The sequence below is a fragment of the Pinus tabuliformis genome, chromosome 3_1 (assembly GCF_031772625.1).
Source record: "Pinus tabuliformis cultivar Carrire ecotype Pingquan chromosome 3_1, CPIR1, whole genome shotgun sequence".
In the NCBI taxonomy this organism is placed as follows: domain Eukaryota; kingdom Viridiplantae; phylum Streptophyta; class Pinopsida; order Pinales; family Pinaceae; genus Pinus; species Pinus tabuliformis.
Window position 1 is genome coordinate 518,985,531 of NC_142301.1, and position 22,974 is coordinate 519,008,504.

Genomic DNA, 22,974 nt, shown 5'->3' on the forward strand with positions numbered 1-22,974 from the left:
CCGACCGGTTCGGTACCAAACAGAATCGACCGGTTCCATTACAAAGCTCGCTGGTTCTGTATTGAACCAGTTCCATTACAAAAACCGTTGGTTTGGTACCCAACCAACCTATTCGGGTTTGGAGGCTCAGTTTAGACTGGTTTTGGGCAAAATACGGCCAGACCAGCTGACTCCACCGATTCCGATCCAAATAAAATTGCTCAAAAAGAGTTAGATAATTTTTTTATGAAGCATTTAGAAAAAATAAAATAAAATAAAATTCTTGATACTAGTAAAATGACCCATATACAACTTTTTAAATTCTACACCCAAATCTTTTATGAAAAAAATAAAATTAAATAAAAGCTATAATTATACTTTTATGAAAAGAAAAACACCTAAATATTAAATGAAAGCATAATCATATTCCATATTATAACTATGGCAGCAAAGTTGAAAAACATACATTACCATAAACACACACACAATTAAACTAAAAACATTCGGAACATGTATTCAAAAATTTGACAACACAAACAAACTTAAACTAAAAACAACACACATTTAAACTAAAAACATTTAGAACATGTATTCAAAAATCTGACAACACATACAAATTTAAACTAAAAACAATTAGAACATGTATTCGAAAATTTGACACGGACCATTTTAATTCATGATCACTCGTACTACATCCATTTGATTTCGATAAGGACAGGATGTAGGGTTCATATTCTTTCAAAGATAATGGGACATTAAGCTTTCGACATTTGTTGTGCAGGCATATTTATATAACAGTGATTCTCCAGGTTTAGATGGCGGCACTGTAAGTACAAATTATTGCATTGTGAGATGATATATTTAATTCATTAGATCCAAACTTGTATCCGATTTACCAAAATATTTTTCATGGCATCGTGTTGCTCGATTGCAGCTATTTAATTCCACCCGCTCTCACCTCCAAATCAGAGCCTCCTCCATTGTTTGATGGAACGACCAGGTGGGTGATCTTAAATTTTATTGTTACCGCGTTTTGTTATTGATTATTTATCTTAACTATCATTTTCTGTAGGCATGTTTACTGTATCATTCTTTATATAGCGATTACATACTGAATTTGATCTGGGGTTTGCAGATTGTATATATGTGTGAAATGCCCATATGCCCAGCGAGCTTGGAGTGCCAGGAACATCAAGGTTTTTATGTTGCTGATCCCCTGTTTTGTGTTGATAGGTCCTCTATTGATATGAAATATCCTTATCCAATGACTAAGACGATTGAAAATACAATGCAGGGTCTTAGTCAGATTCAGATAGTTCCGATTGATTTGCAAGACAGACCGGCGTGGTACAAGGAGAAAGTTTATCCTCCGAATAAGGTAGGCTTGTGTTTCTATATTTATCTAATTTTATTTTTCTTTTAGTTACTCACTCAAGGGCAGTTGGAACCGCTATTTGGGTCAGGGTTTAATTGCTATGTAATTAGGGCCTCTAGTTTAAAAACTCTGTTATTAGTTTCTTATGTTGATCCAAGTATATGCAAAATAGAAATTAGATTGGTTGGCTTAGCTCAGGGAGTTCCCTATGGAATTTGATGGGCAAATTGCTCATCATGGGGTGATTTGCTTGTCAAATATAGGTAAGAAAATTGTAAAACTGTTAAGTTTGTCAATTTTTTTTGTTTATTAAACTTGTGAATATTAGTGTGGAAATGTCAAAACCGTCAAATTTAACAATTGTATCTGTTTTGAAATTCCAACGCTTGCAACATCGATAAAGGAGTATTCAGTTTGGCTCAGTAGATTCGATGAAGGAGTATTCAGTTTGGCTCGATAAATTTGATATATGACCAAGTAAATTGGGGTGGGGATCATAGGGTTATTGTGTGAGCTGGATAAGGTTATTACGTTGCCAAATTTGGAGTCTATCTTTCGACAAACCCAAATCTTTTAATTACATGTGCTTTGTGCTGGCTACAAATTGGAAAGTATGTTGTCAGATGTAACTTGAATCTAATAAGTGATATATGAGATAACGTACTGTTGCTTAGGGTTCAGATGCAACTCCAAGCTTAAGATGCACACACTTCTCACTGTGGCCTGATAAGTTTGAAGCTTAGGGTTCAAATCAGGGTTGCAGGGGAGCGGCTCTCCCTTTCTAATTATTTCTTGAGCGTACTCTTAAAATTTGTTCTTTTTGCGCTCTGGCAATAAGAAATTCGCTCCTCGGTGTTTGTCACAAAGATGTTCTAAACGTTGTCATAAAGATGTTCTAAACTCAATTTTTTTATTTAACGAAACATGATTTTTTGAGTAGGGCAGCTTAATATTTAAGCTCATGGTCCTAATATTGATATGCAATTTATGGAAATGTTAAATGCTTAAAGTAAAAGGGCATCTTTTTATTTAAATATTTAACATTACCATGAAATGACTCAGAATGTTTGAGAGTGGTTCCAACCTCATTAGATTTTATATAGAGAGTAGAATTTTAGATCTTACTCAAAATCCAATTAGACTGATCAGTTTTTTAGGATTTCAAGATTGGGGGGATTGCAATGTTTCCAATGAATTTTGTTATGTATTAGGGAATGAGACTCATATTTAATCAAGAGCACCAAGCGCTCTATGTACCTTCATGTTAGTGACATTGGTTGTCGAACTCCTCTATCATGACCCTACTAAAAATGTACCCATCACTCAAACAAAATCTTGACTTGACATACTACATTTTTTCTATCTTATGTTAATTGCTTAGAGGGTAATATTAATTACAAAGATCCCACGATAGGCAATGATTTTGATGATATGTAGTTATTTTTACAAAGATCCCAGGATAGGCAATGATTTTGATGATATGTAGCTATTTGTTGTAACATAATTTTTTTGGATGCTAGAGGCCATCTAGAGCCTATTTGTTGATGTATTTTCAGTTCAGAGATGGATTACATTTGATGCTATTTTGGTTATGTGCAGCCTTATATGCTATATAAATGAGAACTTGTAACTTATGGACGTGGTTGATGAAGATTATAACTTATAACTTCTAGATGATTGATGTTATATGGTATAATGCATGCTTTTAATTTATCATTCTACATGCTTTTGTTGACATATATGCATCAAAATATATAAAAATATATGTTCTACAAAAATTCGCTCCCAAACCGGGAGCTTTTGAAAATGTCGCTCCCTGCTCCCCCTCCTGCTTCCAAGTAACCTTGGTTCAAACCAATGCTACTCCAAGTTTATGAAGCATCCTCTCGCTGTGGCTTGAGAGTTGCAATAAGTTTTTGATCATCACAATTTTAGCCTTTTACAGTTGGGGCATAAACTAAGAAAAACCAACATAGATTTGAGATTGATTTTAACATTCCTAGTCAACTATGATAACTTACTTGTGTGTTTGAAGTGGGATCATGTTTAGATTAGTGTTAAACTTTCAAGCCAGGGATGTGCAGAAATAGAAGTGCCAAATGTCAAATGTTTCAAAAAGGTCAAATGCTAAAGATATAGAGGGGAACTTGCAAATAACTCATTATTTTCATTTTTTCAGGTTCCTTCTCTTGAGCACAATGGCAAGGTCACAGGAGAGAGTATGGATTTACTCCAGTATCTCGACAACAATTTTGAAGGACCTAAACTTTTTCCCACGGTATGTTCTAGCCTATCTGAATATTGTTAATTTAGGTCATTAGCTAAATGAAAGTGTATCAACGGTCAGGCACTTGGTATTTATCAATTTTAATTTATAACGTTGAAGCCGGGGAAGCAGGGTAGGGTTGGAACCTTAGCTGTGATAACATTAGGAGTTATTGCTAAGCTTTACCTGCAGAGTCTATGCTCTAAAAAATTCTTGCCATTAAACAGGATCCTGCGGAAAAAGAGGCCGCAAATGAGTTACTGAAGCATACAGATACTTTTACAAAAAATGTATTCGTCGCTTTGACGAAGCCGGATTCTGAGGCTGCACAAGAAGCTGGTGAGAACAATTTTTCCAGAAGCCATCTCTTACATTTATAAGATGTCTTATATTTAATGGATTATGCAGAGTCTGCGTTAGTATAAATGCACTTCCAATCATGACAGGGCCTGCTCTTGATTATTTGGAAAATGCTCTGGGAAAGTTTTCTGATGGGCCTTTCCTTTTGGGTCAACTCAGTGTGGTACGCCATCTTTATAATTTGTTTGCCATTTGACCTTATTATATTATGATCTCAATTGACAATTTAGAGATATATATCATCACTGCAGGCTGACATTGCATATGGTCCTTTCGTTGAAAGATTTCAAGTTGCGTTTCCTGCATTGAAGAATTATGATATCACAGCTGGTAGGCCGAAACTATTGAAATGGATTCAGGCAAGTTAAACTTCTCTTTTATTTGCATTACTTCCTATTTTGAGCTATGCAAAAATGAATGGCTTCGAATTTTATAATAGATTTTGTGCATATGTGATAAAAATGCTCAATAGCATTCTGGCTTGAATATAGGAATTGCATAAGATTGAAGGATATGCGAAAACAACAGTAGCTGATCCCGAGATAATTCTTGAAACATACAAAAGGATACTGGTAGCTCGATTCCAATGATACATACTTGTGAATAAAGTTGATTCACAACGCATCTTTTATACATCTTTTCTTATATTGTATTGTCAAAGTGTAAAGTGATATAAAATATTTTAAACTCATTTTCCCTTATTGTTGTACAGGCTATTTTTGCAAAACGACTGTGATGGCTGGATGTAGAAATGATCGAAGGCTACCTACATTAGAGTACAATAAAATCTCTTGGATGGGATAACTTGTTATAATTTTTATAGTTTTAAAGGAGAACTTGTAATAATTTTTTTAGTTGCAAAAGTTTTAATGATACATACCACTGTCAATAGATAAACCTGTTATGATAATAGAAATCTTTTGTTGAAGCTTACCCAAAAAAAGATACACACCACTGTCAATAAGCTGGAATGCATGGAGTTATAGTAAATTAATAGAATTAGTATCTTAAATATACCAATGTTTTTATTATATTTCTCCATGGAGAGATGCTATTAGGATTTTGGTAAGTTCTGGGTTCTTTTATTCGGATGGATTACAATTCAATAATATAATATAATATATATATATATATTATAAAAGAATAAATAAATAATTAGATATTAGTTGATAAATTTTGATTTTAAAAATACATTTTAAATAATAAAAACCATTTTCTTCCCAAATTCTGGAGTTAGACTTTATCTTTATTATATATTTTTTAAAATTAAAAAAAAAGTCAAAATGGAGAAGAGTTAAACTTTATCTCATTTATATTTTAAAAAAGTTAGAAGGCCTATTTATTATATTTTTTTTAAACGTAGAAGGCATGTTTATTATATTTTTTTCCTTATAAACATACTCACACATGTTCGTTCGACTATGAAAACAAATAATATTCACATTAGCACATTCATATAAGTTTAATAGTTGATAAACGACAATAAACATCAATTCCTAATAAGCATCCAAATAGTGATTTTGTCAATTTATAATAAGTACCAAAGCACACACTTCATCATATTAAAAAAATCATAAAAACTAATTAGATTATAACTTTAGTTTAACCATAAAGATTTATTCTTATTTTACTATGGTGCTTCTTAATTTGTAAATAGGCTTTGTTGCAATAGCATGGGCCAATATTATGGCTTATTGATACGACATATCTAAAAAACTATAACTCATTTCATATGATGCTTGTTTGTATGACATTTTTTTTAATTAATAGATTTAATTGAAAGAAAGAAAAAGACAAATATTTTGAAGATAAATCTCAACCATTGATTTGTGTATACTACTATAATATTCTAGAATAATCCATGGGGTGAAATCCCCTCATCCACTTACTAATTATAGATAATTAAATTAAAATTTTGGAAGCCTATTCTAAAATAGACATGTTGAGTAAAAGTAGTATTAGTATGGAAGATTGGGTTTTATTGTACAATACATATATGTGTGTTTTTCAATTTACATATATATGTGTGTATTTTTAATCACACGCGTCAAAATTTAATTGTGCATCACCTACGAAGGAAGTTGGTGGAGTGCAAACCAAAAGATTTACTCCTTGTCTATACCTCAGTGTCCAGAGCCTTTGTGACTATGATCTTCCTCCTTAACAACCTCTTGACTTTGTTGCCACTTCGCCATATCCTTATGTTGCTCCTTGTGCTTGCCATGACCTTTGGAGAAGGCTACGTGTTTGAGGCATTGCTAACTGGTATTTCTCTGTTGGATTTCTTTGCCTCTACTGGCCTTTATCAAAGGAGAGGGGTTTGCTCAGGCCACCTCGAATTCATTGCCCTCCTAGAAGGATAATCTCTTCATCTTCTTTTGTCAATGCCTCCTCCATTTTCTAGCCCTGAACCAACTTAGTTTGACCTATGTTTTCCCGCCTCCAATAACCATGACACAACAACGAGCCCATTGTTGCAGGGGAGGAGGAGGCCAAGGCATGATGGGTGGTTCCAAGTTGTGCTTCCAGGCCAAATCCTCGACATGAAGCAACTGGGAACACATTCTACAAGAGATACGATAGGAAATTTGGGACATGGAAGAGGAAATTCATTAGGAGAGATAGGAAATTCTAGACAAAGTTTATGGCAGGTGGCGCATCATGGGTTCAAGATAGTAGTAACTTGCATGGACGCCAAAACCACTACCCACAGACGGTGGTCTTTATTGACATGTTAAGTTGCTTCTTTGTAAGGTTCTGGTGGATAACACATTTTGTTAGAGATACAAAAGGAAATTGGGATGTGGAAGAGGAAATTCGTCAAGAGAATCAAGAAATTCTAGACTCAGAGGTTATAACATGCATTGTTTCATAGGTTCTGAACACCAGTAACTTGTGTGGACGTCAAAACCACTACCTACACACAATGGATCTCTACCATCATGTTAAGGTTTCAGTGGACATGTGCAAAACTTAGGATTATTTAATGCATAAGTTAGACAAGTTGAAGAATCTATTGTTGGATGTAGAAGGATGATTGGCCAGGTTAGAGATGGGTTTACCTCCCGTTGCTCCCATTCCACTGCCATGCAAGGTTGAGGAGGAATATATAACCTTGGACACCTCTTTCACATGTTTTTCTTATAGTTGTAATGTTTAATGTCTAAGAATTTATGCTAGTTCTACTAGGGAATCTCCCCCATATCTGAAGCAATTTTATTTTACTCTAGTATTAGGCAATCCTCCTTGAACTCATAGACTTTTGAAGCCACTTTTTTTTACTATTCAACCATTGGTTTCCTCACTATAAGGAAGCAATATAATTCTTAGTATTATGGACAAATCATGGTATTTTCTTTTCAATTTTGATTATTGCAATCTATACTTTTTACTCTCATCTAGTTTCCAAGCAACAAGCAGAGAGAGTGGCTATCTAGATATAATGTATTTTTTGAATAATAAATAAATCATTTAACATATTAAAAAAACATGAAAACAAATAACCAATTATTAATCAAATTTTAATTTACCTAATATTATATTCCTCTTGATTGCACATACATGTTCATTCAAATAATGAAAGTTGTCATTACTTGGTAAATGTTTATTAAGAAACTTGTTTGTCATTTGGAGGTTGGTTTTAAATGTTTAATAGTTTTATTTTATAATAATTTATTGAAATTTTAAAAGATAAATATTATTTAAATTTAAGATATTATGAGAAGTGTTTAAAGATTATTGTAGTGTTGATGATTTAGAAGGTTATCAAAATTATCATAATTTTGATGATTCAAGAAGTTAAGAAAGTCAATATTGTTGTAAATATTTTATAATTGAGTTTTAATATGAGTATGTAGAGGAAATACTAGTATGCTATGTAAATCATTTGCTTCAATATATTTTTTTAATAATATTTAATTAAAAGCGAAGAATACTTTTGATCTTGTAAATTAAGGTTGACCATTTCCTTATAATATCTTACTTTCTTTTTGTCAAAGGATCTTAACTCTAGCTTTTTGGTGAACAATTCGCTTCACCAATTATGTGTTATTCTCTTCTATTTGATTAAATTATGTTACCTATTCTTTGTTGTTGGTTCTTAGACATGAGACATACTAGAATATTTTTAAATAAATATGAAATCAAATTAAATATTAAAAATAATAACAAATAAATATTTCCCCAAATGGTGTGTTTAACAAAAGAGAGGATGTAGAGCCAATTGCCACCATCCCACCTGTACATTATTGATTTTTCACAACACTCGAGAATTTGGTTTGGATCTTAAAGTATCTAACACAAACACGCTTAAATGCCACAACAATCACACAACAAAATCTACACAAATCAGTGAATCAACTAGTGCACATGACAATTTTTAACTTTTCAAACTCACTACATGTTATACTACAAACTAGAATACAACAGTCCTAGGGCTCTCGTACTAGGGATCTTGGCCCTTACATACAACCATGATACATAGAGACAACAAGGGCTTCATGTTAGTCACTTTGAAAACCAATATACTCTGAACAAGACACGCTTGACCTACTTGCTGATGTGGCACCCCACAACCCTTTCAGTCCACGTGCCCTGAACGCATCTTAGTTGCCCAACCTGCCACTGTTGGTGACCATGAATCCTTTTGTGTCACTAGATTTTGGCTCATCAAACTACCCACTAGAAGTCCTCCTACTCCATTAGGATGACTGCTCATTGGGTCTTCTGGCGCTGCCCTCTTTTTGTGATTCTAGCCATTTGCAACTCCTAAACTAGGGATCCAAATCTAACTCATAACAACTCATGGCTCCTTTCATGAACCTTTACTTGAGGTATGCATCTTGCACTCGAAAAGCCACTGTTCACAATTCCATTTGTGAACAATGCTCCCATCTTCCAGATCTACCCACTTGTCAGCCTTCATGTCACTTTAGAGTGTTGAGCCTAGGGCCTACACATCTACCCTACAGTCGTGACTCATTAGATGCTATTGTCACGCTCCTTAGGGTTTATAGATATTCCCAACTACTATCACTGCTTGACTGATATAGGGCTGCAAAATATGTTGTCTTTTGTTCTACAATTTGTTCCTAAAATTGCACAGATCTAGGCACCAAATCACTTTTGCTCATGATCTATGAATAGTCCACCAGAACTTCATTACTCCCTTGATTTTTCCCATTAACCATTACCTTAAGAAAAGCCATCACATAATCCTTATACTCATTGTTCTTTTCATCAATCCGAAGAATTCCTCAACCCTCTTTTCTCTCTAAAAATTTTTTACACTTCCCTTAAGGCTTGCGACCCTCATACTGGATCTATACCACACATGTGTGTCTCTTTTATGGGTTTCAACCATCCTAGAGATGCACAGAACTAGGCTATTGTTGCATTGATCTTGGATGAAGGGTAGGTATGTAACTAGGGCTCAATCAACCAACCTAATAACAAAGACAAGACACCTTCAATATTTTTGTTCTTAGGGATTTTCAAGCTGCCCTCTTTTTAGTCCCTTCTCTATCCTATGGTGACTGAACTAGGGCACCATAAATATATATCATAAGAAATTTAGGACAGATATAAGACATCCTCCAAACCAACATCATTCTACCTTAAAGACACAACTACTTGACCCTTGGTTTAGAGGTAAAATATAGTATCGAACTTTCCATGTTCCCTGTGCAACGTACCAGACACTAGGTATTACCAAAACCGAGTAAAAAATCGACACAAATATGTCTGAAATCCTTCGCTACCCATCCAGAGTGACTCGACCTCCTAGTCCACACTTGAATAGGCCTGTCGGCCCCTCCTGCTCCAACAAAACCAAGCTTCAAATCTCCTCTTCTAACTGAAGAATCTCAACCCTACTTTTCAGACTTGGGCACAGAGTTTTGGTCCTCCTCTCTAGTGGAAAACTCAGATCATATGCACAAAGAATCCGCCTCATAACTCCTCCATAATCTCGACCATTTATCCTCCTTGAACTTGTACTAGATCATGAACAAAAATACAAACATATTCCCTTCTTCTTGCTCCTTATCTAGCTCAATTGCATGAGATACGCTAAGACTCCTTTAGTTTTGTCTTCACTTGAGAAATATTCCATTGTTGGATCAGATCATGACCTCCACTAGCATCCCTACTTGACCGACTAGCTCGACCTCTACTTAGACTACATCTCTCCTAGCTTCACAATCAAATGAGCTCCTCCCACTTGGCGCCTTAGCCTTTCCCTAAGCCTCTTTAAATATTTTCTCCTCTAGCCTTTTAGGAACCCTCTAGAATTATGGCTTTGGCCCTCTAGACTTAGAAAATAATTATTCTCTTTTCAATTTCTTTTTAGATTTTAAACCCCTTCTTGGGTCTAAAACCCCTCTTCTTGGGTTCTTTGCCCACAAATCCTTTAGTGACCAAACTTCACAAACCCAACTCCTAGGCTTGTGGAGTACCTCCCAAGCTACACACTTCAACATCCATGAGATTAGGGGATGTGGGAGCACACCCCCTAGCTATTCAATGAAACATCGTACAACACAAAGTGATTTATTGTCCAAGTGCCATGTTTATTCTCCACCACCTCTATCGGCCATACCTACATCGAATTGACATCACTTGGCTTGGTAGCTATCGGCCTAAAGATTTGAACCTCTACCGTGTGATTTTACAAGTGTTACAGGTATCAATAATGGCAATAAATAACTTTTTCATGAAAATTAAAAGCTTTCACCTAGCCGAACAACTTGGAATATAGGTTGTTGAGTGCATTAGAGAGACTACAAAAGAAATTTCACTGACCTTGATAATTCAACTCCATTTCAAAGGTAATCATTCATTTGCATCATATCAATTCACTTTGGTGCATCCCTACATGCCATACCCATGGGATTAATTTTCCTTTAGCCACTCAGTTTGATTTGTAAAATGGTGTGGATATTCCATTGGACAATTCGTCACATCAAATATGATAAATTATACCTAAAAATTTGAAATCTACACTATGAGGGTTTATTTCCCTTCAGATTTCTAAATTTCTAAATTACTATTTATTGCATATGCATGAAAATTATGATTATGCAAAAAACAGAGAACAATGAAATAAAAAATCACATACCACGATTGACACAACTGGAAGATGAGGCTATTCTGCTCTCTTTCTCTGGATATAAAATGGTTGAGTACAAAGAAGTAAGTTATGTGGTCCATGGGATACTACAATGCACAAATTCTCTCTATGTGCTCTCTCCCTATCCCTCTTGGGTACTCTGCTCATCTATGGAATTAATGCACTAAAAAATAATTGAAACCCCTTTCCTCCTAGTGTCTCGATTATAATACAGGTCGATAACCTACTAGTGGCTAGGTTTGACTACCTCAACTCTTAATAGAAGTTACAATATGGACTCTTCTAGAGACTTTTTCATCATGATCACGTGGATAGCTCCTTTTCCATGAATAATGGGGACAAATGTGGCATCCTCTCGAATTATTTTGCCAAAAATAGGCAGGTCAACTTTCAAGTGGCATAATGTTTGCATACAAAATCTGATTAAGGAAAATGTTGCGTTGCTGGAAAGGTCTCTATCTGTAGAATAGGAATAAATGGTGTTCTGATGAAGTGGAAAATTTTTATCCACTAAAAAACATTGTTTTGTTCCTTAAAATGCTCTCTGAAGGTTTCAAATCCCAATTTGCCAAACCAGGTCTCACCAATAAAAATGGTCCGGTGAGATGATTCCTCCACTTCTTCCACTTTGAAAGCATCAATATGGATGAGAAAAAATTATAATGATCCAATATGGATCATAGTTTGAATTGGAAAAGAGGAAACCTAGCCTCTTAGCAAGCTTCACTCCACAACAATGGTTTCTTCCCCTCTTAATCAAAGTCGAAATTCAGTTGCATTCAAAAGCAAAGCTCTTAGTGTGCATGTCCAGGTCAAACCAGGAAGTTGGTCGATTTCATGTTTGAAGTAGCTCTTTATTCAATGAGCATATTTCCCTTCAGACAGATCCACCCTTCTCTCTCCCAGGTTATGCTCTACATCTTATTATAGTCTTTAGGCTTTCTTCGATTCACTTAGTAGCCTAACATCCTTTCATTTCCTATTAATTTATACCCCTCTATCTCTTCAAGATGTTCTCCCCCTCTCATGGCTCTTTGTCCCTCTCAGCGCTCCCTTCTACTATAAATAGTCCTCATTTTCCACTCCCCAATGACTTGGATTCTTGGTTTACTTCCTTGCTTTATTTAGGACACATGCATGTCCCTCCTCTGCTTTCATTGGCATTTTGCTTGTCCTTCTTGGTCTCTGTCCTAACACCCTTCCACTTTTTCCTTGGTCATGTTCCCTCCCACTTGCAGAGATTATTCCACACCAATGTGCTTGAGTTAGAATGGGTGCTTCATATTACCAAGAAAAGGAAAGTTGTGGCAATGCTCGAACCATCACAAATTAGAGGAAGTAGTATCTCGTTTTCGAGAGCTTACACTAAGCCCCATTCAGGAAAAACTCTCTCATGCCAAGAGAAAAGGAACCACCCAGAGGAACCTTCGCTCAGAAACTGAGATACTAGCTGAGTTGGCTAATTGGGTACTTGACATAGGACACACATGTGGATGCTTTAACCAATACATGCACACGATGGACCTATAGTGGCACAAGAAATTTCTTCTTGGAAGGATTCTACTAGATCAACATGAACACAGAGGGGATCTCCACCTCTCTATGGAGTATCTACACTGACATATGAAAAAATCAGATCAATGACTAGAGCACATAAAGAAGCACCTCAACATTTCCCCCACTCTTGGATGCTCACTAGGGAACAACAAATCCAATCTAGCTTGTAGCTACATATGCAAACCCATCTACCTAATCTCTTTTTGTAATGTCTTTAGTTTGTCAATTTCATGTTTATTTGGTTTGATTTCACGACCTTAAAGGCCGAAACATTAATATATATATATATGACACATTTTGAACTCCTAGGTAGCATTTTTTCTGAGGGTGCATTGTTGGATATGATCAGGCTTCTCATGTAATTTATTTTTTGAGAAGACAATACAAATTTGATTCCATAAAAAAATCTAAAAAATAAAATATTTAATTAACCACTATTATAATTAGAACATTTATATGATTATAGCTTCATCAAAACTCGATTATTTCCATTTATTTAATTTTAATTTTTTTTTTTATCTATTAGACTAACCTAAGTACCCACGGGGGATTTGAACTGGTGACCTATCGCAAGGAGTGCCTTAACAGCGCACCCATTCACCGTCAATCCAAAGCCCCGTGGGCTTAATTTTAATTATTATAACTCAAATATGAAATTAAAAATGACTCCCTTATTATTATATAAATATGAATAAATCATTATAATTATAATTTACACAAACTTGGAGTTAAACATAATTATTTTTCAAAATGAATGATTTTTTATTATTATAATAATTAAGTTATATAATAATCATTTATTAAATAGACAAAATGACTTTTGTTTTTGGACATTTTTTCTAGTTTTTTTTTTATTATTATCAAAATTTGGTAGATATTTTTACAAATTTAAGTTCAAGTTGTTTAATATGTAGAATTTGAGTGTCTTATTTTTTTTTAAGGTGTTGAATCAATCTTACTTGAAATTGTATTTCTAGATTTTGGCGAAAATGACTATTTCATCTACAAGTTAGACTACGTCTATAATATTAACTAATTTCAACTTAATTTTTAATTTATTATAATTATGACTTTATTGATTTAAATATTATGTTAAAAATAATTACATAAAAATTATTAATATTATTTTTTTTCCAAGGAAAAAATCACAACTTCATTAGAGTTGAAAATTACATTCTATATGTGCCAAGAAAGGCACTCCAAAATACCACCCAAAAGTGGTTGTACCAAAAACTATCGTAAAACATAAGGTCATCATAGAGTATCTATATGATATATATACAATGAGATTGTCACCAATGATCAACAACTAAACACTGCCTGTGCATATGTGACCATCCACATAAATATATCGAACATGACATATACATAACATAAAAAGTCCTGTATAGTGACAAGATCATAAATTGACAAAAATTGTGCATAGAGCCATATCCAAAATAGACATAGTGAAATAAATGCAAGATCATTAATCACCCTGAAGCCCCTCTATGAAGGGCCCATGGAAGTAGCCAATTTCCTACTAATAGGTGTGCTCCCTTATGTACCATGTGCCCAGATATTGAGTAGAACCTTCCTTAGATAGTGCATCAACTTTTCCATTTATTTCCCTGTAAATGTGAACAACAAATATCTGATTAAAGGATAGCTTAAGCATGTTAGTTTCTTCCAATATAGGACATAGAGTGTGAATGTGACATCTGGAAGTATAGTTGAACCAATTAATGACTATCTTTGTGTTATGAAACTAGCTTAGACTAGTAGTATAGGGACCTAACACTTTGAATCCCCAAATACTTGGAATCTACAAATTCCTGATTCAATGACAAATAACATGAGTAATTTTAGACTCATTAACTCTACAAAATTATTTGTTCCTCTTCCCAATCCAAATTTCATCATGTAAGAATGAGTATGTGATACATGAAGAACTACCCCGCCCCCACAGGAACCCTCAGAAGACAAAGCTCCATTGAAATAACCCCATGGAACATAAAAATAAATTTGTTCTTCAACTAAATCTCACTCATGTGGAATGGATACAAAATCCGATATGAAATCATATTTTGGCATTGTTGTGTTGGCATTGATGTCAACAAGGTCACGGTCATAGTCGTACTGGTCATGATCATGTGTGATGGATGTTGACTTGGTGGTCCTATTTTTTTGCATAATGTATTGATAGTGAGATGGTTGCGTTGGCATTGATGTCAACTCTAGAGGTCATGCACTTATGTCAACCTCACGATGATCTATATTGATGGACCATGGTGTGTGTAGGTATGTGTTGGAATTAATGGAGCTTGAGGTAGCATGATGGTCATGGCAGATTTGACATGTGTTGGAATGTACATTGATGGATATGTCACGATGATTGCTGATACTACTACAGGTAGATGTTGATATTACATGTTGATCATGCAGATCTACGTGTGATGGAGATCGTTCATGTCACACTAGTTGAGTTGTCAACTAGGTCTTCAATTCATCTAGGTCATCATGCTTATGATTCATGCAGATGAGTTGTTGCAGTGTGATGGATTCATGATGATAATGCTAATGTTGTTGAGGTGCTACAAAGGTTCTTAGGTCTGTTTAGATGAGTTTTGTCTTGTTTAGAGGTTGATGGAGAGTGGAGGACTTGTTAGCACACTTTCCAACCTTGTTTGTTGGCCCTTGTAGGTCAACTTGGAAGTGACACTTTTTAGGCTTGTTTGATCTACTTTTGGAGGTTTCAGAGGCCATGTTAGAGGTTTAGAGGCTAGTACCGATGCAGGGAAGGTGACCCAACATGTGAAAGAGGTCCTGGATTGAAGGATTGATGGTTTTCCTCAATCTTAGCCATAGTCGCATGCACATAGGCCTATGGGAGCGGTTATAGCCGCAGTCAAGTTCAGACAATGTCAAGCGCACTGTTGAGGGATTTCATGGCCTTTCCTCCGCATTCCTCATGCTGTTCGGAAGGAAATTAGCTTGGAAATTTCCATAGGCTTCTAGAAAAAGTGAAAAAGGTTGCAAATGGTTTGAAAAGGTCCTCTCATGATGTGAATGAATTTAGTGCACTAGTAGTGACCTTAGTGGATTGATTTGGTCCAATTTGTGCACCTTTGATCCTAGCCCCAAGCTCAATTTCTCCCTACATGTTTTATATTCTTGCATTGTGAGCTTTGTGGTTGTTGATGGAGTTAGATGTTGAGTGTATGTGTGGAGAGAAGGTTGAATAGTGTGTTGATGCTTCATACCTATTAGAGATATTAGATTGCTTCAGTCCATGAGTGTTAATGGCTGAATAATGAGCAGATCTGAAGCATGTTGCATAATAGATTAGAATTGGAGTTACTGGTGTAGAGATTTGTTGGAGAGTTTGGTATGTTGTTGGAGTATATGTTGGTGATCCTCTCACACTTGTTTTGCAGGAGATGCTGATGCATTTAACACATATCCATGTTTCTTATGATGTTATTTGTATTATGCAACATTTTATTATTGTGAGGGTTTGATTGCTCCAGATTTGTGTGGCCACATTTTTCCTATATTAGAGAACATTTGTTGTAGAAATTTTGAATAATATGACACATATTCACAGAGATTATCCTGATTATACATTTATAAGAAGAACATGCATAATACATAACCTCCTCTACGTTGATCATCAATTTAGCAGCATCAATAACAATAAAACATCAAGAGCATTCACACATTAACACAGTATGTAACCCGGGGAAAGCATCTCGCTAAAAACCCCACACTATCTGTATATTAATGATTGAGACCATGTAACATTACAAAGTACAATGCTTATCACAAGCAATCCAGTACCAGCTCCACCTGTTACACACAATACAGCTCAGATCTGATCTCCAAATCTATTCCACTGCTTGCCTGCCTCTCCAGCTCAATACCTGCTCAAGAACTGATGAGAATGGCTTACCAAACTCGTATTTGACCTGCAAATAATCACTCACACTCTGTTGGACGTGAGCAGAGGCTACAATTCTTTATATTGGCCAATTCATTGGCATACTCAATCCCTCTGATTCTGCAAATCATCATGCACAGCTATAGTCACAACTGATAGCAATCTGATCCGGCTCTAACACCTGTCCCTGCTGAACTGAACATGCACTGACATGGAACTGAGTTAACTGATGTATTCTATAGTTTCATTATGATTTAATAACTTGTGAATTAATTAATAACTAATTCACCTAACTCATCTCTAGTCTATTGATCAGTTAGACTAAATACAACTAGTTTAACAAGGCTAAACTGAACACAACTCCATCAACTGCACCTCCAGTCCACTAAACTCAACTCACTTGAGTTCTAATTGAAGTCTTGCATGAAAATATTAGTCATCCCATAGGTAACCACATATTTCCTTCTGGGATCTGCATGTACCACATCCGTAGCTCATCCTGAAGTGCTCCAAGAGAATAAGATCAAGTTTATAGTCCAAATATTATTATGAGACAATAATATTTGACTTTTCTATTTTTGACAGCCAGTCTAAAAATAGACTTTGATCACTCACACTGTGATCACTCACACTGTGGTCACCCACATTGTGATCACTCATACTGTGATCACTCAAACTGTGGTCATCCCTGCTAGGATCAAAAATAGAAATTGCGCCATAATTTGCCTGCGGGCCCACTTAGTGAAGGCGACTCTTTTCACTAAGCTCCATCATCTTGTTGCATTCTCAACAAGCATTTCTTGTTGCACACTTTTCAACATTCCCTCTCAACAAGAAAGGCTTTCTCTCAAACCCGATCCTGTAACTCTGGAATGTTCTCCATGCAACACATCTGGCCAGTCCACTTGCTCTGTCATCAAAGTCTTTGACTCTTATTGCCTCTATCGACTGAAACTCTGCATCTCTGTGCTTTTCAGTATCTGACTGCTCTAGCCTCTGTCACTTTGATCTCTGACTGCATCCGTGCTGCTGTTGGTTCTATCTCCCATCATTGCATCCGCACTGCACCTCCCAACTGACCTCCCTGTTGGGCTAGAAACATCCTCTGATGCTAAAGCTCTACCTGCTGCTAACAAGTGCTCCCTCTCTGACATCTGCACTACTGCAACATCTCCATGCATCTCGCACCATTGCACACCTCGCTGTGCTACCTAGCACTGTGCAAAACACTTGTGCCTCTCGCATTGCTGCAACCTGCTAGCTATGCACTGTCCTGGGATTCCCTGCACTGTCGCTCTCTCTGCCACTCCATCCGCATCTGTCTCTACCCAATCAGTCAGTTCCTGCTACTACACATCTGAGGCTCCCATAGCAAGGTCTCATCCAAGAGGTTGGGTACCTCAAGGATCTTGCCCCTCCTCCTTGGGACAATCAATCCACATCACCCCACCTCCTACCTGGAGGTATGGCTGCATGCAATCCCTCAGCCCACCTGGCTCGAAGTTTCCCCCTACTGGAGGTCTCTGGATGAGTAGATGTCTCTACTCGATCTCCTCTCAGCTTCCCTTGTTGTGGCTCCTCCATAACCTCCTGAAGCTGCTGAACCAATCGTGGCTCCTCCACAATCGTCTGAGACTTCTTTTGGCTCTGCATGTTGAGAGGTAATATACGCTCCCTCTCAACCACCAAGTCTCCATCAGTTGCCTCGCTGCTCAAGGCTTTCCATGCATCTTGAACCTCAATAGCATACAGGTTCTTGACCCGTGAACCAATCTGCTTCACCTATTTGGTGATGATGTGTCTAAGGAAAACCTTTCCCTTACTGAAGACTACATCATAGCCTCTGTCTTCCAGCATCGTGATCGACACCAAGTTTCTCTTCAGTCCTGGTAGATACTTGACATCGGTCAAGGTAAGGCGAGCTCCATGCTCCCTCTGAAAAGTAACCGTGCCTACACCTGAGACACTATACTTCTCATCATTACCCATCCCTATGAGTATCTGGAGATCTTTCTCCTCCAAAGTACTGAACAAACTTTTGTCACCAGTCATGTGGAAAGAAGCTCCACTGTCAAGAAACCAACCACTTCCCATCATGGATGAAACCATGCATGCGAAGAGTGTGAAATCCAACTCAAACTGTGAAGTAAGTGCCTCACCTTCAGATCCTTCCCCGGATCCCTTCTTGGACTTCTTCTTTGGGCAATTAGTAGCATAATGACCCAACTCATGACAACGAAAGCATCTCACCTTCGCCTTGTCAACCTTCTTCCCATCATTGGAAGAACTGGATTCGGAAAGAGAAACCTTCCCCTTCCCCTTCTTCGCCTTACTCGCTAAGGCACAGTTCTCCTCATCCTGCATGGATGAAGAACCGTCTCTGGTGCTCCGCCTGATCTCCTCCTGCACAAGATTTGACCATAGTCTTTCCCATCCTGGCAATTTCTCCTGACCATTGACAGGGTCCTGATAGGAATGCCAACTCTTCGGAAGACCAAGGAGAGCCAAGCTCACCAAGTCCTCATCATCGACAGTAACCCCCACACTTCCCAGCTCATCTCGACACTGAGTGAACTTCGTGAGATACTTGGGCATACTGTCACCATTCTCGCATTTGATGTTTCTGAGTTTATCTTTGAGCACCAACTTCCTCTGATCGCTCTTGCTTTGGAATAGATATGTTAAAGCCTTCCACATCAGATATGGAGAAGTCTTTCCATGGAGGCTGGACACAATGTGATCCCTCACGCCCTCCAACAGAATTCTTCGAAATTTTGTGGTCTTCTTTTGCCAAGCATCAGCTTGAGTAGCATCAGTAGGCTTTGGGACATCTGTATCTATGAACTCCTTCAGCCCGTTATCATCCAATACTGCCTCCTGTCCTTCCATGCAATATAGTTTGAGCTGCCCTCAAGAGCATACTCCAATCGCAATCCATTGAAAGACATTGCTGCATTGCCACCAAGAAAACACTGCTGCAAATTCGAATTCCACCAGCAACCAACTCAACCGCCTCGTATCTAAGATTCATGAGAACACAATATTTCTTGTACAGAGATCGACTGTATGGGAATTCACCGGATATTTCACCTTCCAAAAGAAGGATGAATCCAAAGGCTACCTGGCCCGATTACAGACTCTGCCTGAAGAAATAGAATGTAAACACTTCCTGAATAGTAGATCAGATGATCAATGCTCGCTTGATATCCTGTAAAAAATATCTTCTACAAATCAAGCAGCTCTGATACCATGTAGAAATTTTGAATAATATGACACATATTCACAGAGATTATCCTAATTATACACTTATAAGCGGAACATGCATAATACATAACCTCCTCTACGTTGATCATCAATTTAGCAGCATCAATAACAATAAAACATCAAGAGCATTCACACATTAACATAGTATGTAACCCGGGGAAAGCATCTCGCTAAAAACCCCACACTATCTGTATATTAATGATTGAGACCATGTAACATTACAAAGTACAATGCTTATCACAAGAAATCCAGTACCAGCTCCACCTGTTACACACAATACAGCTCAGATCTGATTTCCAAATCTATTCCACTGCTTGCTTGCCTCTCCAGCTCAATACCTGCTCAAGAACTGATGAGAATGGCTTACCAAACTCATATTTGACCTACAAATAATCACTCACACTCTGTTGGACGTGAGCACAGGCTACAATTCTTGATATTGGCCAATTCATTGGCATACTCAATCCCTCTGATTGTGCAAATCATCATGCACAGCTATAGTCACAACTGATAGCAATCTGATCCTCTAACACCTGTCCCTACTGAACTAGACATGCATTGACATGGAACTGAGTTAACTGATGTATTCTATAGTTGCATTATGATTTAATAACTTGTGAATTAATTAATAACTAATTCACCCAACTCATCTCTAGTCTATTGATCAGTTAGACTAAATACAACTAGTTTAACAAGGCTAAACTGAACACAACTCCATCAACTGCACCTCCAGTCCACTAAAATCAACTCACTTGAGTTCTAACTAAAGTCTTGCATGAAAATAATAGTCATCCCATAGGTAACCACGTATTTCCTTCTGGGATCTGCATGTACCACATCCGTAGCTCATCCTGAAGTGCTCCAAGAGAATAAGATCAAGTTTATAGTCCAAATATTATTATGAGACTTGATTTTTCTATTTTTGACAGCCAGTCTAAAAATAGACTTTGATCACTCACACTGTGGTCACCCACACTGTGATCACTCATACTGTGGTCATCCCTGCTGGGATCAAAAATAGAACTTGCGCCATAATTTTCCTGCAGGCCCACTTAGTGAAGGCGATTCTTTTCACTAAGCTCCATCATCTTGTTGCATTCTCAACAAGCATTTCTTGTTGCACACTTTTCAACATTTGTTTATGGTGTTTATACTTGATTTGATGATGTCTTGCTGTTGAGAGCATGTATGCAAAGATGATTTATGGTTTAGCATAGTGTCCTTGGATCCAGTTTGAAAATACATGAAAGGAGGTCCACATAATGGTGAAGGAGCAATGACTTCACGAGAGCGGAGCAGTGATAACGAAACTTCAACAAAGGAACAAGTTTCTCATCCAATGGTGGTTGGATATTTTTGCGAAAACTGGGCGAGGCTCATTGGTCATGGTGCTGACCAGCAAATCGAAGTCTGTAGTGTCGATTGATATTTCAGGAGTAACCGGGCCAGGATAGTTGATCGTGGTGGCCTTTAGCGGATGGTAGTCTGTAGATCCATAGAGAACAAAGTCTTCCAGTTGATCAGTAGTATCGAGTCTCCTAGCTGATCAATGTTTTCATTATGTATATCAGGTCGAGTCTCCATGTTGATAGTAGTCAAACATCTATGTAAAAGATCAATTTCTTGACTAAAATAAATTCAGAGCAGAGCAACGACATCAAATGTGGGTTTTCTCTCGGAAGGGTTTCCACCATAAATATTATGTCTCATGTGTGATTGATGTGATTTGCATGTTTATTGTTTTGTAGCTACTTATGGTTTTCAATTATGTTTATGTGATGCACATGCTATGATGTTTATTAGATTCTGGTTAACATATGTTTGATTCAATAATTGAAGTTAATAAAAGGAAAAACTCATATCTAGATCACACTACTGATTCACCACCCTCAGTAGTGCTCAAAGGTTTGCAACAACATAAACTTCCAGAGCTTGTGCTACCACCATATCTTGCATAGAATGTTTGTCCAGGAAGAATTCAACATTTCTAGCTAGCCAAATCCCCCATGATAGTAGGAATGGGGGCCCAAATATTTTTTACAGAGACAACATTCCACTAGTCTTCCCAAGTTGATGAATAAGAATCTCCCTGCCACTAGACATTTAAACCAAAATACATATGAATATAAGACTAAATTACAGAAGCAAACATGCATAGTAAGAATAGTTATTCATTGTTTCCCCTTCGTTTTTACACAATGGACACTAGATTGGACCCACTAGACCTCTCCTAGCAAGGCTATCTCTTGTGGGGACTTGGTTCTCCAAGATGCACCATTGAAAGAGGCATGCTTTTCAGGGAACTCAATATTCCATAACCTCTTCCACCACCAGGAGAGGGAAAGAGGTTTCATATCTTTGATTAGAAAAAGATAACCAGATTTTGGAGTGTAATCAACAAAAATATCATGAGCCCACACTAGGGAGTCCTCCTTGTCCCTAATACAAACATGAGAAACATTTAGAATAACTATGTAATGAAACCAAAGGACAAGCCATTAACCCCGTAGATGAATGTGTTGAGCATAATGCCAACCCTACCCCCACATAGACGAAATCTCCTCACCCACAATTTGATCCAAAGTCTGATATCCATTTGCTGAGATAAAATCCACCATATCCTATGGGGGATGATAGTTTGGACCACTCCCAATCCAAGGATCCAAGCCAATCTAGACTTGATCCCCATTACCCACTTTCCATAACAGACCTCTTTCAATTACCTAAAAAGATTGGATCACTGCCTTCCATATGACTGAAACATTTAATCTCTTGTTGTTGGGTTGTGTTATATTCTTTCCACGACTAACCCATGTAGTGAACCCGGGGGTTAGAGGGGGGGTGGAGCCCCCCCTTTGTTGCACCGATTGCGCAGCGGGGGGGTCACAGGGGGGTTTGAGGGGGGCGGGTAGCCCACCTCTACGGGGTCGAGGGCATCGCCTCAAGAAATTTTTTTTGGACCCTATATTAGGTTGGGCGAACCTACCTATGGTTTCTCGGTCCATGGTATTGGATGCTTCGGCATGTATAAATATGTATTGTAACATTGAAAGGAACATAACAAAAAATCAAGCTGGTAGTCTCGGTTTTGGGATCCAGTGGGAAAATCTCTGTGTATATGTGTT

General features: G+C 37.2%; 1 protein-coding gene across 2 annotated transcripts; it reads left to right on the forward strand.

Annotated features, from left to right (window-relative positions):
- The first annotated feature begins 661 nt into the window (after window positions 1–661).
- LOC149188100 (glutathione S-transferase L3-like) lies at window positions 662–4,908 on the forward strand. Of its 2 annotated transcripts, XM_089411574.1 has the most exons (10): window positions 668–805; window positions 914–979; window positions 1,115–1,175; window positions 1,274–1,357; window positions 3,534–3,632; window positions 3,848–3,959; window positions 4,067–4,143; window positions 4,232–4,339; window positions 4,472–4,552; window positions 4,693–4,908. In XM_089411574.1, the coding sequence occupies exons 1-10, from the start codon at window positions 795–797 to the stop codon at window positions 4,714–4,716; spliced, it is 723 nt and encodes a 240-aa protein (XP_089267700.1). In that variant the 5' UTR covers window positions 668–794; the 3' UTR covers window positions 4,717–4,908. The 2 variants fall into 2 exon arrangements, with proteins under 2 accessions (XP_089267701.1, XP_089267700.1); XM_089411575.1 differs by lacking the exon at window positions 1,115–1,175 and having other exon boundaries at window positions 662–805; window positions 1,213–1,357.
- Window positions 4,909–22,974: the final 18,066 nt, after the last annotated feature.

Excerpts from the sequence above, each read along its gene's own strand:
- LOC149188100 (XM_089411575.1), top strand. Across the intron at positions 980-1,212 it reads TTGTTTGATGGAACGACCAG|GTCCTCTATTGATATGAAAT; the intron begins GTGGGTGATCTT and ends TTGTGTTGATAG. Across the intron at positions 1,358-3,533 it reads AAGTTTATCCTCCGAATAAG|GTTCCTTCTCTTGAGCACAA; the intron begins GTAGGCTTGTGT and ends TCATTTTTTCAG.